The 27833-nt window shown below is 42.9% G+C and overlaps 1 protein-coding gene across 1 annotated transcript; it reads left to right on the top strand.

Annotated features, from left to right (window-relative positions):
- Positions 1–48: 48 nt before the first annotated feature.
- Snap29 (synaptosome associated protein 29) lies at positions 49–26022 on the top strand. Its single transcript, XM_021654525.2, has 5 exons — positions 49–495; positions 15457–15653; positions 16679–16764; positions 22231–22329; positions 23310–26022. The coding sequence occupies exons 1-5, from the start codon at positions 259–261 to the stop codon at positions 23465–23467; spliced, it is 777 nt and encodes a 258-aa protein (XP_021510200.1). The 5' UTR covers positions 49–258; the 3' UTR covers positions 23468–26022.
- The last annotated feature ends 1811 nt before the right edge of the window (positions 26023–27833 follow it).

The raw sequence follows: 27833 nt of genomic DNA, 5'->3' as shown, positions 1-27833 counted from the left end.
AGGGCAGCCGGCTCCCCGGCCACGTGACCTCCTCGCAGCCGGCACTGGGTGGTGGCCGGCGTGAGGCCGCCCCCGCGCAGAAACCCGGCTCCCCCTCCGCCGCTCAGGGCGGTGGTTGGCTCCGGAGCCGGTTCTGCCTGCGCTGTGCTGGCGGAAGTAGCGCGCGACGGCCGCAGGAGTCCGCCCGCCGGCGCTGGGCTACCGACCCTTGGCCCGGCCGCCGCTCCCGCTTCCTCGGTCCAGGCCGTCGCTGGCACCATGGCCGGCTACCCTAAAAGCTATAATCCTTTCGACGAGGACGCGGAAGACGAGGACAGCCGGCCGGTGCCGTGGAAGGACGCCCGCGACCTGTCCGGCGGGTCCGAAGCTCCCATGGACCGGCAGCAGTACCTGAGACAGGAGGTGCTGCGCAGGGCCGAGGCTACGGCCACCAGCACCAACAGGTCCTTGTCTCTCATGTATGAATCGGAGAAGGTCGGAGTCGCCACTTCTGAGGTGAGCCTGGGGCAGAGCCGAGCTGAACTGGCCAATCCTTGCATTATAAAACGAGATAGGAAATGTTTTGTTCACGGTCTTTTGGGATCTTTCTAACCGCCTACCGCGGGTTCTTGGACTTTCTGTAAAGAATTATATATCTGGAGCGCTTGAAGAAGCTGCCTCGGGAAGTTTCCTTACCTGTTCTGCGTAGTAGATTCCCCCACCCCTCGTCCTGCTCCCATGTCTAGTTAAAAGGTAAACTCCAAGTTATGTTCTGTCTGAGGGTCAGAACTGAGAGTAAAAATGCCAGCGTGCAGGCCTGTATTACAGAAGCCTTAGGCTATTCCTCCCTGGTGACCGGGTTAAAGTGTGAGCTGTGCCAGGTGATGCCTGAAGTACTAATGCCAAGGAAGCCTTGCGTCCTTCTCACAGCCTTGACCACCTCTCACCATGCTACTGGTAATACTCAAGTCCCTTTGACTGAACTCTTGTTCTGGAAGCCAGATCTTGAATTGAGTGTAGACCTTTACCTTTGTACATAATATGAGGTTGTGACAATCAGCCCTTTTCGTCCATAGGAAATTTCAGGAACTAGGAACTTTGCCTTGTCTTTCTTTACGTATCTGTGTGTATGCACATGTGTGGGGGTGTCCCCTCAAGTCGGAAGAGGGCACCAGCTGAAAGCTACCCAGTGTGGATGCTGGGCACTGAGCTGGTCTTCTGAAACCTCTTAAGATCTTTTCTTTTGGGGGAGTTGTGGTTTGCTAGACAGTCTGCTTATGAAGCTCAGGCTGGCCTGGAATCTAGAATCCTCGGGCCTCAATTTTTCTGATGTTGGGATTACAAGGACTGCACCTGCATGCCCAGCGTGGAATAAAGATTATTTCAAAACACCAGATTGTCCCCCAAGGCTACTAGTACAACAGTTGTTTTGGTATAATAATAAATTACTGAATAAGAATAATCTTAAGCAGTTTGCAGTTTTGAAATGTAATTTTTGAAACAAAGTATTGTCTTCTTCTGCCAGTCTTCACAACTGATCTTTGGCAAAATTTCTTCTCTCTGACCACACAGACTTGGGCAGATCTGAGGCATTTTGATTACTTTCTCATGTTGTCATTTCTTCATTGCTGCTGTTTTGGTACTTTACCTTTTCCTACCCTTCCCTGTTATGGTGTCACTGGTTGCTAATGTATGTTCTGCCTCTATGTATGTTGTACCTATGTCTTGCATCTGTGTACTGGATTCCTTAAAGTCCAGATGAGTCCTTAGGGTCTTGGTGAAAAGGTCACTATTTTGAGATAAGGTCTCACAGTGTAGCCCAGTGTACCCCAGATTGGCCTTGAACTCAAGATCCTACTGCTTCAGCCTCCAGAGTGCTGAGATCATGGACATGTACCAGATGCAAATATAAATAGGTAGGTCTTCTTGAGCAGGAATTAGTCTGACCTACTGAATCATCTCTCTAGCCCCAAAAGAGAACTTTTTTTGTTATTGTTTTTTTTTTTTTTTTTTTTTCCCATAGTATCATTATGTAAACTTGACTATCCTTGGAATTTTATGTTGTCTAGGCTGGCCTCAAACTCAGAAACTGCCTTTGTTCCTGGGAATGCTGAGGTGTGTGCCACCACAGCCAGCACTTCTATTCTTTTGAACTTTAAGGTGAGGTATTCTTTAAAGATAGACCTGTATATTATTTAGTAGTGTCGAAGGTTATTTTGTAGTTAAATACAATGAGGTGTTTTGGTGGGGGAGGGGAAGGCAGAGTAATGGCTATACATTGTATTCCATTGAATAGGTGACTTCTGTTTATGCAGCCAATCTCCTAATAATAAACATTATAATATTTGCTTCCTACATGGACATGACCACTGGCCAAAGCCACTGACCCTCCCAGGACACTGCCTCCTGGAGGAGTGTGGCATACTACAGTGAATTTTTTTTTTTTTTTTATAGCCTGGTTTCTCAGTTCAGCAGAGACCAGCAAGTTCCAATGTATGTTGCAAGTTCTAATGTATGTTTCTCAGTTCAGCAGAGACCAGTAGTTCCAATGTATGTTGTACAACACCAGAGAAAGGGGTTGGTGTTCGGTAAGATTGACATGTAATGTGTTCAGCTACTTTGACTAGCATGCACTCCCCAGAGGCCTTCTCATCTTTATAGCTTTCCAGTTCCTGTTACTAAGCCACCTAATAACCAGTTTGTGTTTCTGAATCTAGTCGGGTGATCTCTGGCTCACCACATTTGCTCACCACACTTGCCAAGTCCCACACTTGCTCAGTTATACCAGCTAGAATCTGTTAGTATGGGTGTGTGTTACTTTGGGAGAGGAAAGAAAATGAGAAGTTTCTTTTTCTGTCTTTTTTATTTTATTTTATTTTCTCTGAAATAGGATTTTGTTTTGCCCAGGTTAACCTCAGTCTTGCTGATAAGCATGAGTTCAGCTCCAGCTGGGATACTACGCCTGTGCCACCGTACCTGGCTTATCCCCAGTCTAGGATAATACATTTCAGATTTCTGGATTTGATGTATTGACCCCAGACTGACATCCATGTACTTATCAGTTAATAGTGATGTTACAGCTGTAGATTATGCTGGTGATTCAGGGGTCACTGCTGCCATTGGGAGACTTCCACATCATGCTGGGTCTTAAAGGGTCTTATCCACCCCTTCTGTGCTCTCCACAAAGTTCTACTTCCCGTCAGTTACCCCAGCTTCTTAGACTCTCGTCAACTCAGGCTTTTACCCTATCACACTCTTGGGACTCCCTGACACACCCCTTAAAACCCTTGCCAGGAGTTGACTGTGACAAAGAAACAATCATGTATGTGATGACTTTTATTGCTATCCTATGAAACTAAGCTCAGTGACGCAAGGATGTGTCTGCCTTCCTCAGTTCTCAGCACCTCAGTGTTGTTAGCAAGTTAGAAAATCAGATTGAACTTGCTCTTAACCCTGCATGGATTATATGAACCCTCAGGAGTCTGGGCCTAGTTAGTCCCCACTTGATGGCTAGCACTAGAAGAATGGTTGGCAGAGAGTGAGTTCTCGTGAGTATCTTGGAGAAAGTCCCACAGACCCTTCTATGCTCCACCAGCAAGATCCCTTTGATTTGCTGAATCCTCACAGTGCTCCGAACATAACCCATTTGGTAAGTGTTGCCTCACTTCAGGCAGTCTGTGCCCTAGCATGGTCTTTGTTGCCCTGACTTCCACTTCCCCTTGCTCTTAGGAGTCATTCACAGAAAAGAGGAATTGAGGAACTTTCTCTGTGGTTCCTTAGTAACCCATGCATATCCTCTCCCTTCTTTTTTCTGTTTAAATTTAGACAACACTTGGGGCTTAAAGCAGTTGGAGAGATCACCTGTAATCATCTCATAGTTACTTGGCGTGTGCATTCTTCACATGGAAGGTAGGGTCTCATGTAGCTCCCACTGACCTCCAACTCTGTACCTGAGGATGACCCTGGACTCCCACGAGCTGGGATTACAGGCATTTCCCACTGCCCCCAGTTTACAGAGTGCTGGACTGAGACCCCAGCATCAGGTATGCTGGGCAAGCACCCTGGCCAGCTGAGCCATATTCCTCATCCAGGAGTTTACACCCCTCACAGCTGCCCTGGCCTCATTCTCACAGAGGCAGATGGAAAGGTCAACAGTGTCCACTTCTAAGCTATGGGAGCCTACCTCCAAACCCAGAGCCTCTGAGGTCTGTCTGCAAAATGGCTGAGCATAGAGTCTTGGCCAGCCCATACTCAACAGGAGACACTGAGTAAGCACCATCAGTTCTCCCTACCACATGCCCTGCTGCACCCCCTTTCCTCCTTTGTTGGCTCTAAGTCAGAAGCACATTAAGTCCAGTCATTCCCTGTACCTTTTAGGAGAGGATTTTGCTTTACCGGTGTCATGTTCTATAGTGAATACCAGATTCTAGCACATAGAAACTTCCAGAAACCAAAGCAACCCTTCCTCCTCTACCCTTTTGCCTCTCTCAGAGAAAAAGCCATCCTTATATAGTTCCCTATGTTCCCATTGTAACATCTATGTCAGGTTTCTGGTTCCGTCTGAGTATCACTTGGGAAATGAGCGTTCCCTGCAATCCTGAGGAAAGTTGTATAAGTCTCTTGTTTCCCCTGCAGCTTTCTAAGCAGAAAAGAGAAGTGGCTTTTGAGAAAATCCTGTTGTGATAGAAAGAACTGACTGCTGAGGGTAGCCAAGGGCCTCTGGCCACCAGAGTTTTGTCCACTTCAACCCTCAGCCGCATCTGTTGTCCTGTACAATCAATCAGAACTGTGGGTGTAGCTCAGTGGTAGAGCACTCACCTACCACACACCCTTAATCCCAGCATTCTAGAGGCAGAGGCAGGTGGAGGATTAAAGGCCAGCCTAGTCTACAGTTCAGACAGCCAAAGTTACACACAGAGAAACCATGTCTTAGAAAACAAAAACAAAACAAAACAAAAAAGGAAAAGAAAAGAAACTCATGTAAAATTAAACAAACAAAGACAGTGGGGCAAAGGGTTGGAAAAAACAGGACACACACACTATAACAGACGTGCAGAACACAGCCAAGAAACAAACCAAGAAACAGCACTCCACTACAACATCCCCAACTGACAGCTTCTCAACACTGGACACTGATGATGAGATGGTGTCTTAGTTAGGGTTTCTGTGATAAAACTATAGCTGAGAGCAGCTTGGGGAGAACAGTTTACTTCATCTTACAGCTTCTAAGCCTATCATTGAGGGAAGCCAGGGCAAGAACCTGGAAGCAGGAACAGATGCAGAGGCTGTGGAGATAGCTGATTACTCCTTTGTTCCCCACTGCTTAGTTGGCCTACTTATACATTCCAGAATCACCTTCTTGGGGTGGTGCCACCCATAATGACCTGGGTCCTCCCACATCAATCACTAATTAAGAAAATGTTCTACAGACTTGCCTATAGCTTAGTCTTATGGAGGCAGTCTCAATTAAGATTCCATCTTCCCAGATATGTCTAGATATATGTCAGCCTGAAAAAAACTAACCTGCACAGAGAGCTAAAATGAAAGAAAACAAAATTAAGAATCCTCCTTTTTTTTTTTTTAAAGGATTTATTTATTTATTACATATGCAGTGCCTGCAACCCAGAAAAGGGCATCAGATCTCATAATAGATGGTTGTGAGCCACCATGTGGTTGCTGGGAATTGAACTCAGGACCTCAGAAAGTGCAGAGAGTGCTCCTAACCTCTGAGCCATCTCTCCAGCCCCAAGAGTCCTCCTTTTTAAAAGGATGGATGATCAAGGCCCAGCACGGCGTCAGGTAATCCCAGCAGTCAGGTGGTAGCAGCAGGTAAGTTCAAGGCCATCTTGGTCAATTAGTGAATTAGTAGATTCCATGCCATCAAGGGATATAACCTGTCTCAAGAGCCTGTAGCAACAACAACAAAAGATTAGTGATAAATGGAGGACTCAAGTAAATTCAGTCCTGAACAAGAAAGTTACGAAGTCAATTCAAGTTACTTAAAAATTTATAAATGTGGAGGAAAAGTTCAGCAAGTCACTGAAAACCAAGCGAAATTCTGGAAATGAAGATCAATCAATGAAAATGAAAAAACAAAACAAAACAAAAACAGAATTACCAAGCCAGGCACAGTGGCATACACCTGTAGTCCTGGTACCCAGGGAGACAGAGGCAGATGGATCTTTGTGATTTCAAGGACAGCCTGGGCTACAAAGCTAGTCAAGGCTACAGAGAGAAACCCTGTCTCGGAAGGGAAAAAGAAAACCAAACCAAAACAAAAAGCAGTGTGACCAATAGACAAGACCAAGCTGAAGAACAAACTCAGATGTGGAAGGCAAGTTTGAGGCAGTAAAATGCAGACGTGTGTCAAAACAAAAAACTAGTGAGTGTAACCCAAACTTCCAAGAGTTCTGGGATTCATTCAAGAAACCAGACCCAAAACCATAAGATAGAAGGAGCTAAGATAAAAATCAAATGACTTAGACTACTTGAGGAATATCACCAAGAATTTCTCAGACCTAGTAAAAGAAATAGATATCCAAACACAGGAAGCATTTAGAACCTCATCATAGGCATGACCAGAGAAGGTCCTTCCCGTAGTCAAGATGTCAGAAACACAAAGCAAAGAAATAATGCTAAAATCTCTAAGGCAAGCTGCCTTCTAACACACAAGAAGCAGAACCACACCAGATCTGTTGGCAGCAACCTTAAAGGCCAAGAAAGCATGGAATAATAGGTTCCAAGCCCTGAAAGTAAATAACCATAACCAGGATTGCTGTATCCAGCAAAATTAACTATTAAAATGGAGAAATGTTTCAATACAACATAAGGTAATGCATGTCAACTTAGTCAACATTCAGTGTTGTACACTGAGGAGAAAGACAGTTTCACACAAAAGAGCACAGAGGAAAAGACATTTCATGTAATGAACACATGAACAGAGGAAAACTGAGAATTAATCATGTCCAATACAGCAAACCAGAAAACATCTAACACCACTAGATAAAAAAGAAAGGAACTTTTTTCTTTTATTATTATTATCATCATCATTTATTACAGCTTATTCAATTTGTATCCCAGCTGTGGACCCCTACCTCATCAACTCCCAATCCCACCCTCCCTTAGTCCACTGGTAAGGGAGGTCTTCCTCCCCTTCTATCTGACCCTAGCCTATCAGGTCTCATCAGGACTGGTTGCATTGTCTTCCTCTGTGGCCTGGCAAGGCTGCACCCTGCAGGGGGAGGTGATCAGAGAGCCTGTCACTGAGTTATGCCAGAGACAGCCCCTGCTCCCCTTACCAGGCAACCCAGTTGGAGACGGAGTTTATGGGCTACATCTGAGCAAGGGTTTTAGGTCCTCTCCATGAATGGCCCTTCATTGGGGTGTCAGTCTCAATAAACTTTCAATAAACCAAGCAACCAGAACAACAAACAACAAAGTCATAAGAAATACAAAATCCCAATTATAACCTTGAATGCAAATAGCCTTGATTCACCAATGATTAAATTATGAAGAGCTGACTGGATTAAAAAAAAAAAAATCATGGTCTGTCTGTTGTCTCCAAGAAGCAGAAATAACTAGGAAGGAAATTCAGGAGCTGAGAGTCAGAGATTGGACATCAAACTACCAAGCAAACAGAAGCTGCAGACAAGCTATAATAGTGACTTTCATATTTGATAAGGTAGGCTTGAAACTAAAACTAGTCCAAAAAGATTACTACGTATTAATATATGGAACAATTCATCAACTACTGTAAATATTTATGCACTGAATCTTGGGATCCCCAGTTTCATAAAGCAAACTCTAAAGGCAAAAAGACCACAAAAGTCCTAACACAGTAATGATGGGGAACCAAACTCAATATTTGTAACAAAGCCTCAGTGCTAATTATACCATAGATCAACGGCATATGCCAGATCTCTAGAACACACCATCCAAAACATAGGAAGTACATATTCTTCTAGTGGTACACTCTAAAATTTACCAAATTGTAGACCACAGAGCATGCCTTAAATTTCAGAAAAAAAAAAACTGAAATAATAATCTACATGTTATCAGATCAAAATGAATTAAAGCTAGAAATCAATAGCAAAACTAACCCCAGAAAATACACAAATATTTGGAGACTTAACCAGGATGTTTTTGAATAAACAGTGGGTCACTGAAGAAAGCAGTGGGGAATGAAAAGACTTGTGAGACTCAAGTAAAAGTGAGAGAGCACAACACACTAGAACCTCTAGGATACAGCCAAAGCAGTCCTGAAAGTTTATAGCTATAAGCACTCACATTACAGAATTAGAATGGGCTGGGCAGTAGTCATGCATGCCTTTAATCCCAGCACTTGGGAGCAGAAGAAGCCTAGTCTATAGGACCAGTTCCAGGATGGCCAGAGCAAAACCCTGTCTCAAAAAAATAGAGATACAGTGTGATGGTCTCATGCTTGCCTACAGTGCATGAAAATCCTGGTTAAATCTGGGAAGATGGCCCAGTGATTAAGATCAAGAGCATGTATTGCCCTTGTAGTAGACCTGAATTCGGTTCCCAGCACCATATTAAGCAGCTCCTAACTGTCTGTACTCTCCCACTCCAGGGGATCTGATACCTCTGGCCTCAGTGAGCACCTGCAGTTACGTTCACACACATGTGCACATTAATTGATATATTAATTAATTAAAATGTTTAAATTAGATCTAGGGGCCGACAGCATGGCTTATCAGGAAAGGTACTTGCCATCAAGTTTGACAATCTGAACTTGCTTTCTAGGGCCCACATAGTGGGAAAAGAAAACAAGCTCTCGTAAATTGTCCCTTGACCTCCACATGTTCACCATGGAACATGTGCCCCCACACATACACACACTAAAAATGTAACGTAATAAAACATTTAGGAGTTCTCAAATCAATAACCTAATGTCACACGTTAAGGCTCTAAAAGACAAGAAGCCGAACCCAAGTACAGCTAAAAATAGTAAAGGGCAGAAATTAATGAAATGGATACTAAAAGGGCAGTACATAGAATAATCAAAGAGTTCATTGGGGGAAAAAAATGACCAACACCTAGCCAAACTCACCAGATGAAAGAGAGGCGCTAGAACAGTAAATCCAGAGCATCAGGGTGGACTTAGAAAACTTGTATTCCAACAAATTGAAAAATGTAGACATAGATACCTTTCTAAAGGCATGTGTCACTACCAAAATTAGAACCACAAGATATAAACACTGTAAACAGACCCATAACAAGCAGTGAGACTGAAGCAGTGATTGAAGGCTCCCCAAAGGAAAGTCTAGGGCTGCATGAATTTACTGCTGAATTCTACCAAACCTTTTAGAAAGCTTTAATACTCCTCAAACTGTCCTACCAACTAGAAGGAAAAAGAATACTACCGAACTAATTCTACAGAGCTAGTATAACCCTGCTGCCAAAACTAGGTACAGGCAGGACAACAACAGAAAGAAAACTATAAACTGGTCTTCTTGATAAACAAACTTTTCAACAGAATACTTACAAACTAAATTTAAGATCACATCAAGAAGACCATACATCACAATCAAGTTCGTTTCATCCTAAGGATGTGAGGATGGTCAACAGACATCAATAAATGTAGTACAACCTATCAGATTTAAAAACAGAAATAACACCATCAACCCAGTAAATTGGAAAAAAAAAAAAGCCACTTGACAAAATTCACCATGCCATCATTGTAACTGTCATGAAGAAACTAGAAATAACAGCCATGCATGGTGGTCCATGGTTTTAGTCCTGGCACTCTGGAGGTAGAGACAGGCCTGGCCTATGTAACGAGTTCCAGGCTAGCCAGGGCTACATAATACAGAGACCCTGTCTCAAAAAGAGAAAGACGAAAATGAAGGTAGGAGTAGATGGAGGTACCTTAAGATAACAAAGGCTATTTGATACACTTAAAACTGACATTACTATGAATGGATGGAATATACTTTAATATAATAAAAGCTATATTACAGATGTGTAGCTGCACTATACTAAAAGGGGGAAACAACATTTCCTTTAAACTCTGAACTGAGACAAGGGTGCACTTTCTCTACACTTATTCAATAATGGTGCTTAAAGTCTTAACCAGAACAAGAAGACGAAAATATAAAACGGGGGCTGGAGAGATGGCTCAGAGGTTAAGAGCACTGGCTGCTCTTCCAAAGGTCCTGAGTTCAATTCCCAGCAACCACATGATGGCTCATAACCATCTATAATGAGATCTGGTGCCCTCTTCTGGCCTGCAGGTATACATGGAGGCAGAACACAGTATACATAATAAGTAAATAAATAGATAGACAAATAAATAAATCTTTAAAAAAAAAAAGAAAATATAAAACAGATAAAAAGTGAAGACTGGTAGTCTGGACATGGTGGTGCATGCCTTTAATCCAAAAGATCAGGAGACAGTGGCAAGCAGAACTCTGTGAACCCTCTGCCATCTTGGTCTATATAGTGAATTCCAGGCCAGCCAGAGTTACATAATGAAACTTGGTTTCAATGAATAAAAATTAAGCTAGGCAGTGATGGCATATGCCTCTAATCCCAGCAGAGGCAGGCGTTCTCTGAGTTTGAGGCCAGCATGCTCTACAGAGCAAGTTCCATGATGGGCCAGGGCTACACAGAGGAAATCCTAAAATCTTAAAAAAAAAAAAAAGTTAAAATTAGGGGCCAGCTTTCTGTTTCCTGCTTGTGGTTTAAGATATGAGCCCTCAGGTCCCTGCTCCTGCCACCATACCTGTCTCTTCCCGCTGTATCTGTCTGCCATGATAGACTTATCCCTGTAGAACCATAAATCCAAATAAACTTACTTTTATTAGTTGAAAAAAAAAAAGTGGTCTGGTGAGATGTCTTGGTAGGTAAATTCACTGGCCATAGCCTGGCACTACCACAGAGGTTGAGGTGCCATGCTATGGAAGCAGCTTGTGTGTAGAGCCAGTTTTCATCATAGTGGCAAGCCCTTTATGTTTGGACTTTCAGCTTCCTGGGCTTTGTGAGGAAGGCTGCCAGAGCTCTGATGAACTCCTGCTGTTTATCATCTTTTACAGTAACTCTGGGCATCATGTGGCCAGGGAAAGGGGGCTAGCCACCTGACTTTTTTACAAAGGTATCAAAAGCATACATTGGATAACAGACAGCCTCTATAATAAATGGAGCTGGCCACACTCCATGAATAAACATCTGCCCAAGAATGAAATTGGATCTCTTATCTCAAAAACCAAATTAGATCACACTGTGGTGGTTTGAATAGATCCCCATAGATTCATCTGTTTGAATGCTTGGCCCATGGGGAATGGCACTATTAGGAGGTGTGGCCTTGTTAGAAGAAGTGTGTCACTGTGGTGGTGGGACTTTAAGGTCATATATGCTCAAGCTCCGCCCAGTTTCCTGGCTGCCTGTGGATCAAGATGTAAAATTCCCAGGCTCCTTCAGCATCATGCCTGTCTGCATGCAGCTATGATTTCCACCATGCTGATAATGGACTAAACCTCTGAAACTGGAACCCAGCCAAATTAAATGTTTTCCTTTATAAGTGTTGCCTTGGTCATATTGTCTCTTCACAGCAATGAAGCCGTAAGACAGAGACTTTAATTTAATACTGAAATGCCGAAACTGCTAAAGGAAGACTTACCAGAACATCTGTGAGCAAGAACTTTTTTGAATAGGACACATCATCATGGGAAACAGCCCCAAGACTTGACAAATGGAAGGCTTGGAAGATGTCTCAGCTGGTAAAGTGACCGCCTTACCAGAGTAAAGCCTGATGGGTATCTCCAGGGCCCACAGAAATGTGCCAGGTGTGAGCCGACAGGATGGCTCCGCTGTAGAGATACTTTCAGCCAAGCCCAGTGACCTGCGTTCAGTCTTCAAAAGCCACATTGTGATGGAAGAGAATATTCTTTTTAATTAGTGGCATGTGCTTACAATCTCAGTACTGGGGAGGTAGAAAAAGGAGGATCCTGTAGCCTGCTAACAGCCAGTCCAACCCAATAAAGACTTCTGGGGCAGTCAGAGACCCTGTCTCAAAGTAGGTAGAATGCCATTCAAAGGTGGCATTCACAAAGACCACATACACATTTTAAAACAGTAAGAAATTTTTTAACTTCTTAAAAATTGAGGTGGCTCAGTGATTAAGAACACTGTCTGCTTTTCCAAAGGACCCAGGTTCAATTCCCAGAGCCCACATGGCAGTTCACAACTGTCTATAACACCAATTCCAAGGGATCTGACAACTTCACACTAATGCACATAAAATTAAATTAAATTTTTAAAAAATTAAGAAATGGGGACAACTAAGTGATTTAGCCGATAAAGATGCTTTCCACCCAACAACCTGAGTTGTCAAGCTCTGGGACCCACATGGCTGAGAGAACCCACAAATTGTACTTTGATTTTCAGATGCACAACATATGTATCCATACATGTGTGTGTGTGCATGCACAGATATTCAGAGTAAATAAATTTAATATTTTTAAGAAATAAAAATGAGATTCATGAAATTTTTAAAAATGCACAGGAAAAGAAACTGCCAACAAATACTCTACAGAACCGGGGGAAAACCAGCTGTATTTCAGATGAGTGGTTAATATCTAAAATATATAAAGAGCTACAAAACATAAACAACAAAGCCTGCCAGTTAGTAAGTAGGCCAATGAACTGCACAGACAGTTCTCAAAAAACAAACAAACAAACAAACAGATGGATAATAAATACTTATAAATACTTTAAAAGTCCTAACATCTTGGCCATGCATGATGGTGCACACCTTTAATCCCAACACCCAAGAGGCAGAAGTGGTAGACCTCTGAATTTCAGACCAGCCTGGACTATATAGCTTGTTTCTAGGTCAGTCAGGGCTATTTAGTGAATTCCTGTCTCAAAACAAAAAAACGAGACGATGGTGACACATGCTGTCTTAGTTAGGGTTTTATTGCTTTGAAGAGACATCATTCATTTTAAATTTCCCTATAGGACTTTAAGAATTTCCCAAAAATTCTGTGGAAAATTTGGACTAGTAGAGCAAATATTCATATACTTCTGACCTGCTGTCTTAGGGTTTTATTACTGGAAAGGGACATCATGACCATGGCAGCTCTTATAAAGAAAAACATTTCATTGGGACTGGCTTATAATCCCATTATTATCATGCCAGGAAACATAGCAGCATCCAGGAAGTCATAGTGCTAGAGAAGGAGCTGAGAGTTCTACATCTTGATCCACAGACAGCAAAAGGAGACTGTGTGCCACACTGGGTGTAGCTTGGGCATAGCAGACCTCAAAGCCCACTCCCACAGTGACACATTTCCTCCAACAAGGCCATGCCTACTTTAACAAGACTATACTTCCTAATAGTGCCACTTTCTGTGGGACAAGCATTCAAATACTTGAGTCTATGGGAGCCATACCTATTCAATCCTCCACACATGCTTTTAATCCCAGCCCTTAGGAGACAGAGGCAGGTAGATCTCTGAGTTCAAATTCAAGTGCAGTCTGGTCTGCAGAGTGAGTTCCAGGAGAGCCAGGGCTACACAGAGAAACTCTATCTCCAAAAACAAAAAGAAGGAAAGAAAAGAGGAAAGAAGGAAGAACGGAAATGAAAAAGGAAGGAAGACAAAGTATAACAAATGCTGGCAAAGATGTGGAATAAAGCAACACTCTTCACTGTTGTTGGGAGTATAACTGGTGAAGCCATTATGGGTTCAGTGTGGAGATCCTCACAAAACCTAGAAATAGTGGTATAGCTACATTCCTGTACCCTAAGGATTCCATGTCTCTTCCTGTTCTTTCCACAATACCAAGGGCACGGAATTGGTCTAGGTGTTTATAATAGGTGAGTAGAGACTGGAGAGTTTGCTTAATAGTTAAGAGTACATGTTGCTCTTGTGAAGAACCCAGGTTCAGGTTCCAGAACCTACATGGTGGTTCATAGCTCCAGTTCATAACTCCAGTTCCAGGGGATCCAATGCCTTTCCCTTATCTCTGTAGGAACAGGCACATGTGTAATACACTATATATACATGCAGGCAAAACACACCTACATATATATATATATGTGTGTGTGTGTGTGTATATATATATATATATATAAAAAATTAATGGATAAATGAATCATGAAAATGTACATGCATGGGGCTGGAGAGATGGCTTAGTGATTAAGAGCACTGGCTGCTCTTCCGGAGGTCCTAAGTTCAATTCCCAGCAACCATCTGTAATGGGATCTGATGCCCTCTTCTGGTATGCATGAAGACAGAATACTCAAATATATTTAATGCAAATCATGGTTCCTCTCTCATTCTCTTGCGCCTTCACTCACTTGTTTGATTGGCTGTTTTGTTATTTTTTTGTTTTTGAGATAGGGTCTTTCTATGTTGTTCTAGATATCCTGGAACTCGCTATGACTCTGCGTAGCCTCGAACTCATAGAGATCATCTTGCCTCAGCCTCCTTAGGGCTCGGGCTAGAGGTATATGCCACCATACTGGACTTGAATCTTAGTTTTTAACTGTAAAACATGTCTATTTAAGTTGGTGTAAGTGTGGGTAGAGTCTATGAAGCTTGAGAGAGACCCATAAGATTGGGAGAGGGTGCTTTAAAACAGGTGGGAAGGATCTGGGACATGTGATATTTAAGTGGAAGGAGGAATACAGGGGTAGGGTCTACAAGGGTACAGTAGGAACAGAGAAGAATTAATAAGTTAAGAGCACTTATTGCTCTTATTGAGGAATAAACTAAAAATATATATGAAAATGGCATGAAGAGGGGCTGGCAGGCTGTATCACTTTATAAAGATAGTTACTGCCAAGCCTGATAACTTAAGTTCAATCCTCAGGACCTACATGGCAAAAGGAGAGAAATGACCTCCCTCAGGTTGTCCTCTGACATGTGACCCCCCCACCCCTCAGCCAAAATAATAAATACGTAATTTTAAACTTTTTTTTTTTCCTGAGGCAAAATCTCTCTTTGTAGCCCTGACTGTCCTAGAAGTCTGGAGGAGTTGGGAGGGAGAAATGTTACAAGGAAGCAATTGCTTTGTATAATAATATTCTAGAAAAGGATGAAAGCAACAGCAGTCCTGTGGGAATCCAGAAAAAGCATCAATCTGACTTAGAAGTCACATCACCTCACATGTCTCTTTCTCCCAAGTTCCCAAGGGCTGGGACTAAAAGCATGGACTACTATTCTTGTCTAGACTGTTTTTTGAGACTGGGTCTCACCTGGCCCAAACTTGCCTCAAACTCACTATATAGGCAAATATTAAATTAATCCTCCTACCTCTATCTCCCAAGTTGTAGGGTTACAGGTCTGTGTGGCCACGCCTAGTTGATGGAGTGCTAAGGATCCAACCCAGGATTTTGTGCATGCCAGATAAGCACCCTATCAACTGAGATACATTCCCAGCCCCAGACTTTAATATACTGTGATTTTGGAAGTAGGGGAGTGGCATGATACTCCTGTCTCTTGCCTTCTGCAGGAGCTGGTCCGGCAGCGAGGAGTCCTAGAACACACAGAGAAGATGGTGGACAAGATGGATCAGGATTTGAAGATGAGCCAGAAACATATCAACAGCATTAAAAGTATGTTTGGAGGATTTATCAACTACTTCAAATCCAAACCAGTAGAGACTTCACCTGAACAAAATGGCAGTATTGGCCCCCTGCCCAGTAGCAAGTGAGTATAGCATCTGCAGTCTAGATATCTAAAACAATAGACATACGTTCTGTGGAAGGAACCAAGGCTTTCAGGCCTTGTTGGTGCCTGCTAGATATCCTGAAACCCTGTGAGTTGCTCGTGGGAAAGGACTGCTCACCTTCAGACTTGCTCAAAGAGAAACAACTCCCCTTAGAACCAGCAGTGTTCATCTGATTGAGGAAATCCTACTTAGTAAGACTCCAATCTTAGAAAGTTTAATCAATAGAAATGTGACTCCTACACAACTTTAATCCCAGCACTCAGGAGGCAGAGGCAGATGGATCTCTGTGAGTTGGAGGCCAACCTGGTCTACAGAGTGAATCCAGGACAGCCAAGGCTATACAGAGAAGCCCTGTCTCAAAAAAATAAATAAATAAAATAAAAAATAAAGGCCTTATTTTACCAAGAATGTTTCTTTACCAAGCCATTCCAAAAGCCAGATATAGTAGGGCCTGTGTGTAATCTCAGCTGTTGAAGAGAGTGGGGCAGGACAATAGCAAGTTCAAGGCAACATCAGGCAATTTAGCAAAGCCTCATTTTAGATTAAAAAAAAAAAAAGTACTGATAAGCCAGTTGTGATGATGGATACTTGTGGTCAGAGCAACTGAAGAAGCGAAACCAGGAAGGCCTTGATTTCAGTACCAGCCATGATACTGGTCTATATGTTGAGGCTGAGGCCAGTCTGGACTACTTTAAAAAAAAAAAGTTAAGGAAAATAGTTTTGACTACTTTCCTGGTCCTTCATCAAAGGTACCCACTGGGTCATTTTATATATTTTTATCCACCTGATACTAAGGACTCCTTGTCCTGAGTAAGGTCTTCCTCGGCCCACTGTGTGGCCAGCACCACTCCTAAGTTGGTTCCAGAGAGGCCATCAAAGGAAAGAAAACATTGGATGTGCAACACAAAGGCATCTTGGAAAAGATGGGTAACACTGCTGTGCATACACTGACATGTGGCACTGTCGTGTGTGTTTTTCTTTAATGTTTTCTTTTTATCTAAAGATTGAAAGAAGCCATAAATACAAGTAAAGATCAGGAAAGCAAGTACCAGGCCAGTCACCCAAACCTCAGAAGGCTACATGAGGCAGGTGAGTGAAGAAATATGTGACACTTATGTTTGATCCTGCTGAGGGTGGGTCTCTGGGTTTAGCTGAAGTGCTGGTATAGGGACAGTGATGGGCAAAGGCTCCAATACCTAGCATCCTACACAGTGAGCAATAGCATCAGGGACACAAGGTGTTCTTGGGGAGCCATAGGTATGTGTTTTAGTAAGGTTCCTCCCTACACCACTCCTCCATGGAGTCTGATAAGGAAGTACAAACCTATATTCCATTGGACAGGAACCCTCTACTGGGGTAGTTCTGAGAAATTCTAGTAGTAAAAAAGCACTGTAAACTGGGCATGGTAGACTACAACTATAATCCCAACACTAGGGAAATAGAGGCAGGACAATCAGTGTATAAGGCTAGCTAGCTTCAGTTGCATGTTGAGCTTGAGGCCAGACTGGGTTATATGAGACTCTGTCTCAATAAACAAAACAAGAGGCAAGAAAAACCCACAGAAAACAATAACAAACAAAAACAAAAAATACAAGCAAGCAAATAAACAAGAAAACCTTGGGGCTGGAGAGATGGCTCAGCAGTTAAGAGCACTAACTGCTCTTCCAGAGGACCTGGGTTCAATCCCCAGCACCCACGTGGCAGCTCACAATTGTCTATAGCTCCAAGATCTGACAGTCACAGACATAGATGCAGGTAAAATAAAAATTATAATGAAGTAAATTAAAACAAAATAACAAACTAATCGCAGGAACAATTCTTGTAAGTAAAATGGTTGTTTGCCTCTACTCAGGGTTCGTGAACATGTTTGTGTGCATAGCTACAGTGGCTAACCAGCTGGCCTCTTGAGACAGGAGGATTTATTCTGAGCTGTCAGGTTGAGTCCATTTTCATAAGTGGAACTTTAACAATTAGAAAATAAGCCAGACATGGTGGCACATACTTGTAGTCCCAGCACTCAGGAAGCTAAAGGCAGGAACATTTTGAGTTTGAGTTTGGGGCCATCCTAGATTATATAGCCAAACTCTCTCAGAAAACTAAAACCAAAACCAAACAAACAAAAATGCCAGGATGTTAGTCAGAATTGTCTAGACGAAGTGTGTGCATGCATGCAACAGAATTTAATGAGTCAGTTTAAAATAGTAATAACAGCAAAATCATGCCTGAGAGCAGAGAACCCATAGTTACTAGTTTTGAAGGATGAAGGCCTTAGCAGTCCTATAATAGATGTCTCTTTCTGGGGACGACCACCAGAACTTACTCAATCCACAGACTTCAACAATCCCAATCTGGTGACAGAAGCCTGGAAGGTTCCTGCAGACCCTGTTCCCTAGCTCAGAACGATATATATATGGGGGGGTAGGTAGATAGATAGATGACAGACAGAGGTAATATAAATGCCATTCTGTGTACCTGTAATCCCAGTATTGCAAGGCAGAGACAAATGGATCTCAGCAACTGACTGGCTGGCTAGTCTAGCCAAAATGATGAGCTTCAGGTTTTACTAGTCACCCTGTCTTAGAAACTAAGGTGATTATCCTACTGAGCTTTTTTATTGCAGTGATAAAATACCAAGACCAATCCTACTTACAAAGGATGTGTTTGATTAGGTTTATGGTCCCAAAGGGTTAGAGTCCATATTGGCAGCAGGAATAGTTGAGAGCTCACACTTTGAACACAAGCAGGAGCAGAGAGAGTACTGGGGATAGTAGGAGGCTTTTAAGGCCTCAGAGCCCGCTCCACCTGACACACTGCTTCTAAAAGACTACACCTCCTAATCCTTCTCAAATAGTTCTAATCACCAGGAACCAAGTATTCAAACATGAACCTGTGGAGGCCATTTTCATTCAAACCACCAAGATGGAGAACAATAGAGGAGGACTCGTGGTCTCTGGCTTCCACATGGCTGTGCATGGGTACTTGCACACATAAGTATGCATATGCACCACACATGTACAGAGAAAAATAAAAGAGGGACTGATGGCTCTGCATAGTGGACACACCTGTAATTCCAGCCCTCAGGAGACAGAATTAGGAGGATTGGTGAAACTTTGAGTCCAGCATGGGCTGTACACTAAGGACTAGGCTCAGCCAGGAATACATGAAGAGACATGGTCTCGAAAGAAAAACCTTATGAAAAAGGAAGAGCCAGAAGTCAAGACTAGACCTAGACACAGTTTATTTTGAAAAGGACAAACGATGGGAGAAAGAGAAAACTAAAATGTACAAGGCCCAAGGAAAGCCACTTCACTGTCATGCCCTGAAGAAGTAGAAATATATCCTGCATCAAAAAGCATAATTTGAGGGCACTAAAGGTAGCTTTCATTTGTGTGGTACATGTTAAGAGAGTAAAAGAACATGAACTTTATATAGAGAGAGGTTAGTTTCAGCAGTTTTGTGCTGGAGGAAATACAGTCAGCCCCTCTATCAGAAGTTCCACAAACTGAGGATAAAAGATAATCAGAAAAGATAAACAAAATCATAGCCCAGCATGTGGCAGCCAAGCCCTTGGGAGACAAGGAAGGAGAGGCAAACACTACACTGATCATGTGCAGGAGTTTGATTGTTGCCATTAGTTCCTAAACAGTATTGCGGCCATTTACACAGTTACTGTCCATTAAACATGTGATACAGCTTAGGCTATATGAATTACAAAAGGAATTTGGACATCCCCAGCCTTCAGTGTCTCAGGAGGATCTTGGAACACACAGATAGTCAGGGACAATGCTACAAAGAGACATCTTCCCAAAGAGAAACTGGTGGCTGGGGATGGTGGTATACAACATACTCCTACCACTTGGGAGACCGAGGCAAGAGGATTGCCATGAGTTCAAGTCCAGACAGGTACACAATGGGAAACCCTGTCTCAAAAAGAAGGGTGGAGGGCACTGTGATAGCATACAACTCTAATTCCAGCATTTGGAAGATAGAGGCTGCCCTCAACTACATACCTACATACCAAGTTCAAGACCAGCCTGAGCTACACGAGACCCTGTCTCAAAAGAGGGAGGTATATGTTTAGAAATGGAATTTCAAGGAACGTTTTTAAGGCAAACAATGTGTAGCATTTCCTTTTTGCTTGTTTGAGTGAAACGACAACATAAAAAAAATAAATTAATTAAAGAAAAATACTGAGACAGTCTTACTATATAGCCCTGGCTGGCTTTGAATTCATGATCCTTTTGCCTTAGCCTTCCAAGTACTGGAATTTCAACTGCAAACCACCACACTGGCAACAATTTGATCTTTGTTTTGTTTTGTGTTTTGTATGGTTTGATTTGTTTGTCTGTTTTGTGGCTGAGTCTTATTTAGCCCAGTCTATTCGTTAGTAGAGAATAACCTTAAACTTCTGATCTTCTTGCTCTGTGTTCTAGGATTACAGGTATGTACCACCACACATGATTCTTTTTCTTTCTTTCTTTTTTAATATAATTTTTTATTTATTACAATGTATTCACTTTGTATCCTAGCTGTAGCCCCATCCTCATCCCCTCCCAATCCTGTCCTCCCTCCTTCCCTCATCTCCTCCCATGCCCCTTCCCCAGTCCACTGAAAATGGAGGACCTCCTCCCCTTCCATCTGACCCTAGCCATCAGGTCTCATCAGGACTGTCTTTCATAGTCTTTCTCTGTGGCCTGGTAAGGCTGTTCCCCCATTAGGGGGAGGTGATCAAAGAGCTAGGCACTGAATTCACATTAGAGACAGCCCTGTTACCATTATTAGGGAACTCACTTGGAGACTGAGTTGCCATAGGCTACATCTGTGCAGGGGTTCTAAGTCATCTCCATGCATGATCCTTGGTTGGAGTATCAGTCTCAGAAAAGACCCCTAGGCCCAGGTTCTGTTTTTCTCCTTTTGGAGCTCCAGACCCTTCCAGGTCTTTCTATCTCCCCCTTCTTTCATAAGATTCCCTGTACTCTTCCCAAAGTTTGGTTATGAGTTTCAGCATCCATTTTAATATCCTGATGGGTAGAGTCTTTCAGAAGCCCTCTGTGGTAGGCTCCTATCTTGTTCCTTTTTTTCAGCTTCTTCCTATATCTATCCTGTTTGTAAACTTGTACAACCACTTTGGAAATCAATTTGGCGCTTTTTCAGACAAGTAGGAATAGTGCTACCTTAAGATCCAGTTATATCACTCCTAGGCATATATCCAAAAGAGGCTCAAATACACAACAAGGAACATTTGCTCAGCCATTTCATAGCAGCTTTATTCGTAATAGCCAGAATCTGGAAACAACCCAGATGTCCCTCAGTTGAGGAATGGAGACCAAAATTGTGGTACATTTACACAATGGAATACTACTCAGCAATTAAAAACAAGGAAATCATGAAATTTGCAGGCAAATGGTGGGAACTAGAGAAGATCAACTTGAATGAGCTATCTCAGAAGCAGAAAGGCACACAAGGTATATACTCACTTATAAGTGGATATTAGACATGTAATATAGGATAATCATACTAAAATCTGTACACCTAAAGAAGCTAATCAAGAAGGAGGACCCTGGGTAAGATGCTCAATCTTCATTCACATAGTGATTCTTTTTGTTTTCTCTCACAGAGACCCGCCTGCCTCTGCCTCCTGAGTGCTGGTATTAAAGGCATGCACTACTACCCCCGGCTACATAGTGATTCTTAAACCTGTCTCTGCCAGCTCTGCCAGGTGTAGTAGCATGCACCTGTAGTCCCAACTATCATGGGAGTTTATTGTTTTGGTTTTGTTGTTGTTGCAGTTTTGGTTTGTTTCTTCTTTAATGAAATATTTATAGTTATTTTTATGTATATGAGTCCTCTATCTGCAGTTGCACTTGCATGCCAGAAGAGGACATCAGATCACATTATAGATGGTTGTGAGCCACCATGTGGTTGCTGGTAATTGAACTCAGGACCTCTGGAAGAGCAGATAGTGCTCTTAACTACTGAGCTATCCAGCCCACTTTTTTTGTTTTTGTGTTTTTCAAGACAAGGTTTCTCTGTGTAGCCTTGGCTATCCTGAACTCTTCACTCTGTAGAGGAGGCTGGCCTCAAACTCAAAGATATCCACCTGCCCCTGCCTCCCAAAGTGCTGGGATTACAGGCATGAGCCACCTTGCCCAACTTGAGCAAAGTTTTAGGTCAGCTTGTGCAACATAACAAGGCCCTGTCTCAAAAGCAAACACATGCACACACAAGAGGTAAGGGCTTGTGGGTATTTTTAGAGTGCTTGACTAGCATGCATAAATAGGGGACTTGTCAGTTCAGAGTCCTTGATCTGTTAATGCTGAGGGAAAAGCTGGAGCCCAGACCTGTCGTCTCCAGCCTATTCACCTGTCTCATTGCCACCCCTGTCCCTCTGCATGGCCTCTGAGCCAGCCACCTTCTTCCTTCCACCCCTTTAGTCCTTTCATGCTGTGAGAGATTCCTAGGGACAGATTCCTAGGTCTTCAGAAAAGAAACAAGGGGACAATTTGATGGAGCAGCAACAGTCAGCTTACTGTCCCTCTGCTATTTTTGAACTAGACCCGGTACCTGAAGGGCCTGCTTCTGCTGTAACTACTGAGGTTTACCCAAAGAACTCCAGCCTTCAAGCCTATCACCAGAAGATCGACAGCAACCTAGGTAAGTTTGGGACCTGCAGCATCCTCCAAATAGTTTATGCTGAGCACAGCCAGAGCACCCAGCACTGCCACTGTATCTCCCCCAACACACAATCACGTCCATCTCACTGCCTCACTCTCTCAAGAATCTGTCTGCTTCTCTCCATTTCCTGCTTTCAGTTCAGCCAAGCCTTCCCCACTGCATACTTGAATCCTGATCAGATCTAGGAGTCCCTGGGGCTTAAGCTCATCCTGGATAAAGCCACACACAGCTTTTATGTGGGTGCTAAGGATCTGAACTCAGGTACTCATGCTTGCTCAGCAAGTGCTCATACCCATTGAGGCATGTCCCTAGAACCTACCATGCTGTTTTGTCTCAGCTTTCTTTTCCTATCCTTACTGTCCTCAAACCCAAGAAGCTTCATGAGCCCTGGGTAACCACTAAACTTTTCTTTTCCAGGACATACAAGGTCACAGGTTTCAAAGACTTCAAGAGAAATAGTGGAAAACAACTGTAGTACCAGCTACCTGGGTGGTTAAGACAGGAGGCTTGTAAGTCCAGGGCCAGCCTGGAAAATGAGTGAGGTCCTGTCTTGTAATAAAAAAAATAGGAAGAGGGTAGGGATACGTGTCAGTGTGCTTTCCCAGAACATTCAAGGCTCCAGGTTTGATTATGCAACACTAACAGGAAAAATGCTGTGTATGCTAATGACCCCTATAACCTCAAGCAGCAAAAGCAGGGAGATCACTGACTCAGGGCCAATCTAGAATGCTTAGTGAGTTTCAGGCCAGTCCAAGCTGTATATATCAAGACTATGCTAAAAACAAAAACCTTATAAACAGTGGTGATCTGGAGGGAGGAGAAACTACATACTGCTGTGTAGCAGATAGATCTGTGTGTTCTGAGCAACATGCTACAAGCTGTGGCACTCAGCCACTTAGACAGGACTCTAATCCAGATGCCAAGGGACACTGTGACTGCCTGTCATTTCCTTCTCACAGATGAGCTGTCCATGGGATTGGGCCGACTGAAGGACATAGCCTTAGGAATGCAGACAGAAATTGAGGAGCAAGATGACATTCTTGATCGACTAACAACCAAAGTAGACAAGTTAGATGTCAATATAAAAAGCACAGAAAAGAAAGTTCGGCAACTCTGAAGAAACTGAGAAGGAATTGTACTCCATTGTGATGAAAAGATTGAAAAAGTCTTTTAAACTCTTAAATGTCATTGACTATATAGTATGTAATTTAACATGTGTTTTTCAAATGTGGGTCTTAAGAAATTTTAGTTTCAGTGAGGATAAATTTTGTTAAGACCAACACCTCTAAAGTTCTGTGAACTGTCTGCCAGGTTTCAGTCTAACCGTGGCAGACTAATTGTAAACACCCAGAGCCTTTGGTTACTATGCTGGAAGGGCAGAAAATACTGCATTTCTATTTCCGTGATTATTTGCAAAGATGTGGGCAGAGTGTCAGTCCTGTAACTACTGCCTTTCCCTTAGCCATCTAGTTACTGTGTTTCTCCAAGGCCTTACTGTGAATTCAGATGTGAAGAGACCCTGGGTTTGTGGCAGAAGGAAGGGTCCTTCCACATCCTTATATGTCAGACCTTGTGAACTTACCTGCACACACACTGAGCACACTACTCTGCCCCTGAAAAGGATCCCTGTTAGTTCCAGAAATAAAATGTGTTGCCTTCGTTGCTCTACCCCTCTAGCCCTCTGATCTTGTCCTCTATTTTAGTAGAACTCAGACTAGAACTGTTGGATATGACACTTGCAAATACAGAAACTGGATGAGCCCTTCTTCCCTACTTACTCTCCTCTCAGGCTTTCCATCTCTGGTGGGGACAGATTTTCTCCACTGGCTCAAAGCCAACTGGTTGGTCGATGGTGAACTCCTATGGAGTTGTGGGTATAGAGTATCATACAGAAACCTTGCCACTGAGTCTGCTGCCTCTAGGAATAGTACCAAAGGCAGTGCTTATTTGATGCCTGGAGTCTCCTTGTCCACCCCAGACTCTCACCCATTCTCTTTTTCTACAAAAATGCCCCACCTAATATTTAGACTTGGATTCCATAATAACTAAACTTATGTAAGGCATTTGACCAAGAAAAAGCCCAGATAACATTTTAGCTAGCTTGGTGTGTTCATTCCCATCATTTTCCAGAAGAAAAGATTTAGAAGCATTAATTAAAATTGATCTCTACAACAAATTTTCCTTGTGTTGCCAGTAAACTCACTGAAGCAGCAGAGCACATGGCTGCCTTCACATCAAATGCAAACATTTTGAAGATGGTGAAAGGGACCTTTTTACTAGTAAACTAAATGCCAGTGCCTTCTTGCCTTAAAACATGGTTTATGTGCCATTTGGGGATCCTTCCTTTAACATATGACTTCTGTAGTGGGTGGCTGCAGTGGGGCTATGGATGTGGCTCAGTGGTCAAGTGCCTACCCTTCCCCCTTGCAGCCTGGCATTGATCTCCACCACTGGGAAGAGAGAAAATGGGGTAACAGCATTTTTACTGTTTATTTAGCAACTTGTTCACACCGCTGTCACAAAATATCCAACCTTCCTAAAACCACAGCAGCCACAGGCAGAAAGGGATGCCAATTGCCATGTGTCTCTAGATCTAAAGATCTGAGGTGGACCTCTGTGAGTTTGAGGCCAGCCAGGCCTATATACCAAGACCTGTCTCAAACAATATAGAGAGACCAACCCATATTATTTCTACTCCTAATTTTTTTCAGTTTTTTTTCTATAAAACTTTCCATTTGTTGTAACTGTTCCTCTTTATCACCATCAGATATAGCCTCATGGAATTTAATTATTATACTTCAGTCCCAAGAAATTAACTCATGAGAATGCCTTCTGTTGGGATCCTAGTGTTACTGATTCAGCTGACTGAAAAGGGACATTTTATGCACTTCCCTTTCCCAATCTTTTTAACTCCATGAACATGAAACCTGTCTTCCTCTAAACCAGTAGAGGGCCTCGACCATTTTGTCCTGTTCTTCGGACCCTGTGGTCTGTTGAGGTTGTCCCTTGGCTGGCTGGAGACTGGCTGCTGCAGGAGCTATCATAACAAAGCATGGTGGTTTGCATGTCACAGAAAACAAAGGATCCAAAGAAGTTCCAGAGCTAGATCTGCTGGCTGAGTTCGTAATCAGAGCACGTAGGCCAAGGCAGAAAGGTTGCCATGAGTTCGAGGTTTAGGATGAGATCTTTTCTCGAAAGAATCGGTGGCTGGTAAAAGGGGGTTGGGGGAAGGGAGAAAAGGAGAGAATTACTGCTGTGCCCTAGCCTAGGAAGTGTTAGTGTTGGAGAAGTGGTGGGAGTGAGCGAAATGGGCTCCAGATATCACAGACCAGTGAACATATCTTTGCCGTGTGAGGTCTACAAGACAGACTGAAACACACTGCCGTCAGAAAGGTGGCATTTATAACTTAAGGTCAGCTGTGTGCTAAGTGTGCTACTAAAATAAGTGCATTCTTCTCTGGAGAAGACTAACAGTTACTGACTTGTAATTTAGCACTAGAGTGACCTCATGAATTGTTTGTCCTCGTTCTGTAGGAGAGGCCTGGAGTCCATGCATGTAATAAGTAAAAAAAGAGCCAAGCATCTTAATTTCCCTTCCTCCTCTTATAAATGTGTAATTTTAAGTATATAATGTATCACTTAAGTAAAAAATTTTCTACTTTGCTTGAATAAGCCTTTTTCTTCAGGAATGTGGGGATGGGCCAGGGGGTGAACCTCAGATGCTGTTCCTTAGGCACTGTCCACCTTGTCTCTCACTGGCCTGAAATTCACTAGCAAAACCCAAGCCACCTTTTTGTCCCCTCCTTTGTGCTAGGATTTCAAGTACTTACACTCAGTTTTCTTACATGGTTCATAAGATCTGTGGATGAGTTCAGGTCCCTATGCTTGTCATTTGGCAAAGACTTTACCAAATGAGCTATCACCCACCCTTTAGGATATTTTTTGAGGGTTTTATTTTTTGTTTTGTTTTTTACATTTATTTGTGTGTATGTATGTGAACCACAGTGGACATGAAGCCGAATACAACTTTTAGGGCTTTAGGTGAGATTCTCTCCTTCCACCATATGAGTTCCAGGGACCAAACTTGGGTCATCAGACTTAGAGGCAAAGGCTTTTGCCTGCTGGGCCATTTTGCTTACCATTCCTTAGGATTTTTGAAGTTTGCTAATGTTGAGCATCTTCAAGTCCAGTGAATGAATTGTGTTATGTGCAAAGTGGTAAACTACCTGTGAGCATGATAGCACATTCCTGTAATCCAAGCATGTTGGGAGTTGAGGCAGGAACTCAAGAGTTCAGGGTCACCCTTAGCTACTCCCAAGTTCAGGCCCAAACTGAGCTTCTTGAGACCATGGCTCAAGAAAAGGTGAGGGGTCCAGAGAGATAAGTAAAACCATTTTTGAAGGTGTTCATTTGGCAGGAAGTGAGCAGAGTGTTTGTCCTGTCAGAGCAGCTTCCATCCCCCACCCTTCAGCTCAGAAGATGAGCATCTTCCATAGGACAGGAAGCTGATTTTTAATCAGAACCTATGTTATATGTGTCACTGTCAAGTCATGATTGGAGGGAACCCTCCTTAGTAAATCTTAATGTGTTTGCTCCTTGAGGCCACATTTAAGAGCCCTGTAAGTTGAAGATAGCCAAGCACATATAAGACCATGGTTCAGTCCCCAATACCACTACTACCAAAAAGATAAAAGTGAGTCAGAAACCTTCAGAAAGCTTGTCCATCCTGTTAGCCATTGTCTCACCCCCTCTGCAGTTAAGACCAAAACCCAGCAAGCATCTGAATTTGGAGGCTGGAGAGATGATACATTAAGAGAACTGGCTGTTCTTTCAGGGCACCCAGGTTCAATTCCCAGCACTCACATAGCAGTTTACAACTGTCTGTAATTCCAGTTTGAAGAGAGCTTAATGCTGTCTTCCTGCCTCCACAGCACCAGCCAGACAAATGGTACACAGACATACATCCAGGCAAAACATACCTGTATTTTTTTAAACCTGAATTTGTCTTTTGTTTTTATTTCCTAGTTGTCTGTCTCAGTAAATGCTGCCATCTGTCATCTAACACTGTGGCTCAAGATGAAATTCTAGTTATCAGTTTCACTATACTAACCACTGCAGTTGAGGTGATTTATAAGAGTTCATGCTCACAGTTCTGGAGGCTGGGTATCTGAGTCTGAAGGGCCTTTAACAACAACAACAAAATCTGTGTGTGCGCACTGGCTGTTCTTCTAAAGGTCATGAGTTCAATTCCCAGCAACTGCATGCTGGCTTATAACCATCTATAGTGAGATCTGGTGCCCTCTTCTGGCCTTCAGGCACACATGCAGTTAGAACACTGTATAAATAATAAGTGAATCTTAGGAGAAAAAAAAAAAAGAGGTAGGCCCGTGGGAGGGGGAAAGAAAGTACCTTCCCTTTGGGGCTCATAGCTTCCTAGTGAAAATGTAGCCTGCCAAGGAAGTGGATAGGACAGGCATCACTTT

This window comes from Meriones unguiculatus, chromosome 17 (genome assembly GCF_030254825.1).
Source record: "Meriones unguiculatus strain TT.TT164.6M chromosome 17, Bangor_MerUng_6.1, whole genome shotgun sequence".
NCBI lineage: Eukaryota > Metazoa > Chordata > Mammalia > Rodentia > Muridae > Meriones > Meriones unguiculatus.
This window is presented reverse-complemented; position numbering and strand designations above follow the sequence as displayed.